The sequence below is a fragment of the Trichosurus vulpecula genome, chromosome 1 (assembly GCF_011100635.1).
Source record: "Trichosurus vulpecula isolate mTriVul1 chromosome 1, mTriVul1.pri, whole genome shotgun sequence".
Taxonomy (NCBI): Eukaryota; Metazoa; Chordata; class Mammalia; order Diprotodontia; family Phalangeridae; genus Trichosurus; species Trichosurus vulpecula.
The window spans coordinates 225,341,813-225,350,634 of NC_050573.1; the positions used below are offsets into that span (position 1 = coordinate 225,341,813).

At 47.2% G+C, this 8,822-nt stretch overlaps 2 protein-coding genes and 1 pseudogene across 2 annotated transcripts; 2 read left to right on the plus strand and 1 right to left on the minus strand.

Annotated features, from left to right (window-relative positions):
• Positions 1 to 602: 602 nt before the first annotated feature.
• Positions 603 to 1,587, plus strand: LOC118833966 (dnaJ homolog subfamily C member 17-like). The gene has a single exon (XM_036741406.1). The coding sequence runs from the start codon at positions 603 to 605 to the stop codon at positions 1,524 to 1,526; it is 924 nt and encodes a 307-aa protein (XP_036597301.1). The 3' UTR covers positions 1,527 to 1,587.
• A 2,175-nt stretch (positions 1,588 to 3,762) lies between these two features.
• LOC118830552 lies at positions 3,763 to 4,314 on the plus strand (annotated as a pseudogene).
• A 2,640-nt stretch (positions 4,315 to 6,954) lies between these two features.
• On the minus strand, positions 6,955 to 8,444 carry LOC118830544 (proline-rich protein PRCC-like). The gene has a single exon (XM_036737401.1). It carries the CDS (start codon positions 8,442 to 8,444, stop codon positions 6,984 to 6,986), a length of 1,461 nt encoding a protein of 486 aa, XP_036593296.1. The 3' UTR covers positions 6,955 to 6,983.
• Between the last annotated feature and the right edge of the window lie 378 nt (positions 8,445 to 8,822).

Below are 8,822 nucleotides of genomic sequence, written 5' to 3' on the forward strand. Positions count from 1 at the left end.
CCCATTTTTCTACCATGTGCTAGACAGAATCTTGACCAAATCCCTCTCAATCTTAGCATAGGATTCTGTGGTTAGTTTCAGTGTACCTGCAAATGGAAGCAATTTTTCCTCTTTTTAGTATCCCAGCCAAATGCAGTCTCAGAACAGGCAGAAATGTTCAGCCATCTGAGAAATGGCTTCAGCTCTTTCTGCCCACAACTGGCACCCAGGCTGGGTTGCCACAGTTCAGAATTCAAGTCCATATTAGTGCAAAAATTTGAAACAAATTTGGTGGGAATGACTTTAAACCAAGGAAATAATTTCTAGATTTACCGAGATATGTTTAACACCTTCCCTTTATACTGTAAATATCTCAAGATTACCTTTGATTTCTGGGTGCTGGTTGTAGGTGGATCTTATACCCCCACAGAAGCTGCTAGCTGGATTGCTGAAACAGGGTCACACAGGAATGCCTGTGGATCACCTAGTAGAAAATATTGTTGCTGCTATAGATGTGCTTTCAGAAAAGTTTCCCAAGAAGTGGGAGAGTGTAAAAACTCTACACCTGAAAACAGAAAAATCTCTTTCCCAGCAGGAAGACGCCAGTTTCGGGGGTCGGGACCATGGTGGTGACCAAGGAGTTGTTGCAAATGGACCTGTACGCACTCCTGGGAGCTGGGGAGAAGGCGGCTGACAAGGAGGTGAAGAAAGCATACCGACAAAAGGCCCTCACTTGCCATCCAGACAAAAATCCAGATAATCCCCAAGCAACTGAGCTCTTCCACCAACTCTCCCAGGCCTTGGAAGTGTTGATGGATGCTGCAGCCTGGGCGGCATATGACAAAGTCAGGAAAGCCAAGAAGCAGGCAGCTGAGAGGACTCAGAAACTTGATGAGAGAAGGGAGAAAGTGAAGCTTCATCTTGAGGTCCAGGAGAAGCAAGCCCAGGCCCAAGGGAATGAGGTAGAGGAAGACAATCGAAGCACCAGGACATTAGAGCAAGAGATCGCATGCCTAGGAGAAGAAGGCTCCCAGAAGCTGGAAGAACAACAGAGACTGATCCAAGAGCAGATACGCCAAGATCAGGAACAGAGATTAAGAGGAAAGACAGAAAATCCTGAAGGCAAAGGAACACCTAAACTGAAGCTAAAATGGAAGTGCAAAAAAGAGGACGAGACCAAAGGTGGTTACTCCAAGGATGTCCTCTTGAGGATTCTGCAGAAGTATGGTGAAGTGCTCAACCTGGTCATCTCCAGTAAGAAGACAGGGAGTGCTGTGGTGGAATTTGCTTCTGTCAAGGCTGCGATACTGGCTGTCAAGAATGAGGTGGGCCTCGTCAATAACCCTCTGAAGATCTCCTGGCTGGAGGGTCAGCCACAGGGAGCAGTGAGCAGCGATGGTACCAGCCACTCAGAACTGTCACAGGGTTCTGTGCTGTCAGAGAGGGACTGTGAGAGCCTTGTCATGATGCACATGTGTCAGGCAGCAGAGCGGCAACAGCTGATGGAGCAGATGCGGAGAGAGGATGAGGAGGGCATGCCCACATAGCCCCACAGAGCCCATCCCCTCTTCCCTTCTTCCCTCCCTCCTGCCCCCTTTTCTTAAATTAATACCCAAAATAAATTTTTTTTTAGAAAGAAAAAAAAATCTCTTTCCCTTCCAGTCTTTTCTTCATTTGTCTCCCATTTGGCTTCTCAAAAAAGCAAGAAGCAAAACCAAGGCCACAAAGTGGCCACCAAGGCTACTCAGACTGCAATGAAACCTGAAAAGGAGTGTGTTTTGGATGGTCAAGACCTAGAGGCAGAAAAGGAGGGCAAAGCAGAGCCTGACACTGAGGATGGGCTTCCACAGGTAGTTTTAATTCAAGCATCATCTCCTCCAAAGCACCCAGGGCTTCAGAAAGCTCTGCAAAGCTCTACAGAAGAGAGGCTCAGCGCTGAAACACCACACACTAAAACTCCTGGTAAAAAGAGAAAGACCTCCAAGGCTCTGGAGACTCCAGAACAGATTGCCAAAGATTCTATCAAGCTGAAGTTGACTCCAGCCACTGGCAAATCTAAGAAGCCAATGATCCAAACTCCCAAAAACCTGAAAAAAAAAACAAAGGAATTCCTCTGTAGAGATCAAAACCCTGGAATAGATTCCCAAGAAGTTAGGAGGTCATTGACTACTTATAAGAAAGGAGGGAAAGTTGAATGACTTTCAAATAAAATCTATTTTGACTTGCTTTTCTACTTCCTTTACACAGTGAAAAGAATAAATGGATTTCAGTGCTATATCTATGTGCTTCAATTCCCTTCATTAGCAATAACATTTGTTCCCAAGCCAGTCTTCCTCGTGTGGTTAGAATATGTCTGCTTTGCTAGTTTTCTTGCAAATGTGAACTGAAGTCTTATGACTTCAACTGTTTCTGGTCAGATTGAATGCATTTATTTACTGTACTAGTAACTTAAAAGAAGTCTGGTTATTCCTTGAGAGCCTTCAGTGAACTGATACAAAATTAAGGCAGGCAACAAGAATGCTATTTGCCTTTGTAAGACATTTCCCCCTTCTCCTTTCCCCTGTTCCTTCTTTACAGCCCAAGGGTCCCAAGCTTATAAGTAGGTGAGCTATAGAGTTAGTTTAGTCAGAATAGACTAGTTCTAATATGTTGGCCTTTTTGGAACTGTTACTGTTTATGATTGAAACCAAAGACAGAAAAAGAAATTTATGTGCATTCATTTCAAACCTTTACCTTGTATTTTTGTTTGACAATCCCAGAAACTAATAGGTCATTTTTAAGAATTTCCACCCAGGATCCATTTCTCAATTAGGCATAGTTTAAAATACTGCAAACAAAATTTATGAAAAAAAAATCGAAATAATGAAGGAACCATTATAAAGTTTAGACAATTGCTATAATCTCTTTGGACTACCAGAAGACTTGTGGGCATGGCAGTACCTTTCTAGTCATTAGAATGTGCTTATATTTTGCCTTTTTTGTCTTAACCTTTCCTACTTCTAAATAAGCATATTTGAAAAAATAAAAGAAGCTTCAGGTACCATCCCCTGCCCCTGGACAGTCTGCGTTCTTTGAATCTCAAATCCATCCTTTACCCCAAACTCGTCTTCCCACTGAGGCCTCCCCCTCACCCAAGGATGGAAGGCCAGGGAAGAGAGGAAGTGCAATCCCTGGCAGTGGGAAGCAGTGACCCAATCCCCCATTGGCATGAACATCCTCGTTCATTTCTAAACTGGGTAGAAACTTGGACAGCAGCAAGCCAGCCTCCAATCCATGAAGTCCTGGCTTCAAGGCCTGCCTCTGAAACCTACTGGCTGTGGAGCCCTGGCCTCTCAGATCTCAAGGCCCCTGAGACATTTATTTGTAGGAATGGGGCTCAGCTGCAAGACAAGAGCAGAAGGAAGTGCCAGTGTCAGGCAGATTTCAGTTTCATTCTCTCTCATTAAAGTACTGGCATTGGTAATCTCACAGAGCTGTGTGGGGGCAGGGAACTTGGGAAGGGTATAATGGTGCCTTTGAAATCCAACTCCAGGCCAGAAGCACAGAGAAGGGGAGTCACTGTGGTTTCCTGTTTCAGCAATGCTTGAATGGAACCTGCTGCTTGATTTCCAGTCAGAGCCTCCCTTAGCCACCACTCTATGTTCACCTCCGCTAACCAACACTTCTTCAGTCCTAGGGTTTGAGCAGCAGCCATCTGCTCAGCCATCTGCACCCCCCCCACCCCCATCATCGCTGCCTCTGCCACAGCCTCTGCCGCCTCCTCCCACCTCCTCCATCGCTGCCACCATGACCACATTGGCCCCCTTTCAGGTGGGGCAGAACTACCACCAGGACACTGAAGGCCACCATCAACTGGCATATCAACCTAGAGGGCTACGCCTCCTACATCTACCCATCCATGTCTTGCTACTTGGACTGAGATGATGTGGCATTAAAGAACTTTGTCAAGTATTTCCTAGACCAATCCCACCAGGAGAGGGAATATGCTGAGAAGCTGATGAAACTCAAACTGATGTGGTGGTCAGATCTTTCTGCAAGATATCAAGAAACCAGGCCCACATGGTTGGGAGAGGGGACTGAATGCAATAAAGTATGCTCTGCACTTGGAATAAATGTCAGTAAGACACTACTGGAATTACACAAGCTGGCAACTGACAAGAATGATCCCCATTTATATGATTTCATTGAAACCCACTACCTGGATGAACAGGTAAAGTCCATCAAACAACTGGGTGATCACGTAACCAACCTGCACAAAAGGGAAGCCCCAATTCTGGCATGGCAGAATATCTCTTTGACAACCAAACCCTTGGACACAGTGACAAGGAGAGTTAAGCCACACCTGGCTTCCCCCACACCTGGGAACTGTGGGCATGACTCCTTTCAGTGCATGTATATATTATGGTTATCTACCCTTTTCATAATCTGTACCAAAAGTACCACCATTTGCATCCCATTAAAGTGACTTGGTACTGAAAAAAAAAAAAAAGAAATCCACTCTCACAAAAGACCTGACTTAGGAGAATGTCCCTCAGGGGCTCCTTCTTGGCCATCCTGTGGTACTCAAGTCTTTTTATAGTCCAAACAATATGACCCACTTAAATCTACAGATCAGGGAAATCAAAGACAAAATGGAGATTCATTTAATATGTACCCCCATATTTACCAGGACAAAATTTAATAGATTCAGAAGAATTATTAGGCCCAGATGATGCTGGGAACAACAGGACTAGAGGTTGTGAGACTGCTACTGGTCCTACTACACTCAGTGTCACCTCTAGTACATCCCCCCACTGCAGGTTACATCAGGAATTAGAGCGGTGTAGACAAGATATTCAGAATTTCCCTCTCACATTGGGAAAGAATGCCCTCTTTGTGGAACCAAATCCTTACTCCTTCTGATAGTTCCCTGTGGAACAAGGAGAAATTGGGTTTGTAAATGTACCCCAACTAGTATAGATGTAAGAAATTTCAAAAAAGAAATGAAGACTCTTATGGAGGATCTCAGAGAGATGTCTGAACAACTAGACAAGTTCTTGAGACTGAGTTTTTATAGCTGGTCTGACATGATGGCCATTATGAACATTTTGTTCACAGGAGAAGAAAGAGGTATGATAAGGAGAGCAACTGTTAGGGAATGGGAAAGACAACACCACCCAGCCCAGGGGTTGATGGCAGCTGAACAAAAATTTCCAAATATTGACCACAACTGGGATAATAATAAACCAGAGGACAGAGGACACATGAAAGATTTGAGAGCTCTGATAATTAAAAGTATAAAGGATGTTCCCCTATATGCTGCCGTGAGGTCCTAGATCCAGAGGTAAAATAGTCATCAAAAGAATCCACCAATCACTTTCTGACAGAGATTTCAAATTGAAAATGCCAAGGAATGCTATAGCCAAATTCCAAAATTATCAGGTCGAAGAGAAAATACTGCAAGGAGCCAGGAAGAAACAATTTAAATATCATGGAAGTACAGTCAGGCTTACATGGGACCATGCAGCATCTACATTATAAGGGTGGGGATCCAAGGCTTCAGAATAAGGTTGGCAAAAAACACACTGCAAAAGCACAGGTTCTTTTGATCTGCTTTAGTAAGGAAAGCAACGTTAAAGGGGTTGACAAGCTTACTTTAATTCAGCACACAAATATCATTCACTTAGCTCAGGGGGATAAAGCCAGCACCCTGAACTTCGGAATAAAATACAAACAAAGTACAAACATCAACAGACAGACCTTGTCTGATTCAAATCCCAATACATAGTTACCAGAGTTTAACAGAGTCCCCGCATCTGGGTTACAAGCTGGAGGGCCCTTAGCTACAGCTGCCTGGAGTCTCTGCATCAGCACACCAGCACAAGTGAGAGCCTGCACAAATGGCTCTGTCCTCTCTTCTTATAGGGCTTCAGACATCATCAAACATCATCTGAATGACCAGAACTCAGGCTGCTATGATTGGCTCTTGAGTTAGTCCCTCCCCTTAGGACCCTGGGAGGTTCACATCCACATAGGTTAGGTTAACACCTAATAGGGGTTAGAGCCTGGGGCTTAACACTTAGTAAGACTCAAGAGGGCATGGCTCTGGAGTTAGCACCTCCCCTTAGCCAGCCCCACCTTGGGCCCCACCCCAGTCACCAATCCACACCCACATAGGTTCCACACCTAATAGGCGTTTGGGCCTGGGGTTTAAGCACCTAGTAAGGCTCAATGAAATACACTGAATTACTCAAAGGAAACAAAGGCCAAACTATTCAAGGGCACTTGGTTGAACTAAGTGCTAAGGAGCCCATTTTGCTTACCAACACAGACCCACAAGTGCTGTATGGCAACAATGACCATGATTAGTGACAGTGAGTGTTCTCACAAATTCTTAGTTGTGAAGTCTACTGAAAATGAGACCTTCTTTCTACAATATAAATACTTTTCTATGTGTGAGAGTAAAAGTCTTCTAATTCTTTCATCAGCCAGGAAAAGGTCAAAGCTGCTCAAAAGGCATTGCTTGACTCATAAGGTTTATAGTCATGTTTGAATCTTGTGTAAGGGATGACCTCAGTAATGTTTGTAATCCTGTTCTTTTTCTTTTCCTTTTTTTTTTGTCAAGATGGATGTTTTATTTCAACAGACATCTTTGTTTTTGTTTATAAAACAAAAACAAAAAAAAAAAACAAAAACAAAAATGAAATCCAGAATTCAACCAGTCATTTCACCCTGCTAGGAAGCCAAGTTCCCAACATAGAATTCAACAGTTGTTTCTGGAAGAGTCACTTGGGAGTCTCTGTTGGCCCCAAGAGATATGGAAGCTGCATTTTCTACGTTTTATTAAGAAAATGAAATCCAATGTGTTCCTTCTCAAGGACGTGATGGCTGGGACCCTAGGGAAAAAGGTCCTGGACTTGGAGCTGCTGGGGCTCCCAAAGGTGTTAGCTGGGAAGGGCAAGGCCAGGCCACCTGGTACTGGGTAAAGAGGAAGATGGGATCCTTGAGGAATCAGTTCCAGAAGCCTAGAATCCATATTTGGCTTGGGTCTGCCGACGACTAAGCTTGTTCTCTGACCAGGTATTCTTCAGCTCCAACTCTCGCTCCTTAGCCTGGTGAATCAGATATGTGATTTGGTGTTTTTGCCTCTGCTGGCCTGTTGGCTGCTCACCCTTCTTCTTGCTGAATGACTTCATAGTTTTTTCTTCTGTCAAGGACTTGGTCATCCACTGCTGGGCCCCACTGAGCTGGTCATCCACTTTGATCTCCACAAAGTTAATCTCCTCCCTTCCTCGGTTCCTCTTGCCCTGAAGCCGCTTGAACGCTTCATCATCAATGAAAGAGGCGTCTGGGGTAATCTCCTGGGGGGGAGCTAAGGCTGGATCAGACTCAGGGTAGTGGCCACTACTGTAATAATCCTGATAGTAAACGCCAGTGGCATTAGCGTCACCATATGTAGGGAACTGGTTGTAGGGCTGACTGCTGTAGTCATCCCCAGGCTTAGGCACCCAGGGAGCCCCACTTGAGCCAGCCACCATCTTGAATTCAAGGGGAGCATTGGCCCCATCGTCCTGAAAAGTGGGATCTGGCTCTGTGCCTGGGGGTGGCTCTTCAGAGGTAGCAGGGACAGGGTAAGGGTATGGCTCAGCTCCAGGAGGCTCAGCCTTGTCTGGAAGGGAGAAGAAGTTCTCAGGGGCTACTTCCTCATCACTGTCATCCTCCTCTTGTGTGATCAGCTTTGTCACTTGTAGGGCAGCACTCTTGGCAGCTGCTTTGATGGCTGAGGGTGGTGGGGTAGTAGTGGTGGCACCCACAACAGGGGCAGAGGAGGAAGTAGAAGACGCAGATTTGGTCTTGGGGGCTGGTTTGGAGAGCTTGGTGTTGGCAGAGACATCAGTGGGTTTTCGAGAGAAGGCGTAGGGCAGGAGCGATGGGTTAGTCTCTTTTGTGGTCAGGTTTTTGGGTTGGGGAAGCAAAGCTGATAAACCTGTCCCTTCGCCAGATCCCTGAAGAGCAGTTTTCTTCATTGTAGGTTCATCTTCCTCTGAATCTGAATGTCCCTGGTGCAGCGCGGGGGCCGAGATCCGCACGGGCTCCCTGGTCCTCTTCTTTGGCTTGGGGAGCCCCAGAGGGGGCCCAGCACCGCCGATCGGAGGGGGCAGTCTGAGGCCTGGAGCCCGAGGCAGGGGCAGCCCCAGTCCCAGCCCCTCTCCCACCCCCGCTGCTTCTGCCAGACTGAGGCCCAGGGGCGGGGGGAAGCCACCTAGGCCGAAGGGCAGCGGGGGTGGGGGCTGCAGCCGGGGGTCTCCGGCCAGCGGCGGGGGAAGGGCCGGTGGCAGCAGGGCAGGACCCTTGGGCAGCGGGAGGGAGGCGAGGAGGCCCCCCAGGCTAGGTCCAGTGGCCGGGACCAAGGTGGCCGCCTCCTCCTCGGGCTCCGCTTCGTCCGGCTCGCTCTCTTCGCTGCTGGCATAGGCAACTAGAGACATGGCTCTGCCCGCCCGCCTCCGGGGCACCCTTGCCGGAAGGAGCGACCTAATCGAGGCCGGGGACGCAAAGAGGCCTAGCGGCCCCCACCGCGAGGCGGGGCGGGACAGGAGGCGGGAGGACCCGCCTGCTCCGCTCTTGATCTTGTCTTGGAGAAAGTGCCTTGCAGCTAGGTATAGCAGTAGAGTAAAGCACCAGCACTGGAGTCAGGAGGACCTGCGTTAAAATCTGGCCTCAGACACTTGACACAATCCTAGCTGTGTGATCCTGAGCAAATCACTTAACCCCAATTGCCTTGCCTTCCCCCCTCCAAAAAAAAAGTGCCTTGGAGCTGGTCCTGCTGAAGCTGCCTTCTCCAGCCAGGAGTTTGTCAGACTGAG

What these genes read in the sequence shown, in the direction of transcription:
- LOC118833966 (XM_036741406.1), top strand. Translation starts at nt 603, where the DNA reads ATGGTGGTGACCAAGGAGTTGTTGCAAATGGACCTGTACGCACTCCTG.
- LOC118830544 (XM_036737401.1), bottom strand. Translation starts at nt 8,444, where the DNA reads ATGTCTCTAGTTGCCTATGCCAGCAGCGAAGAGAGCGAGCCGGACGAA.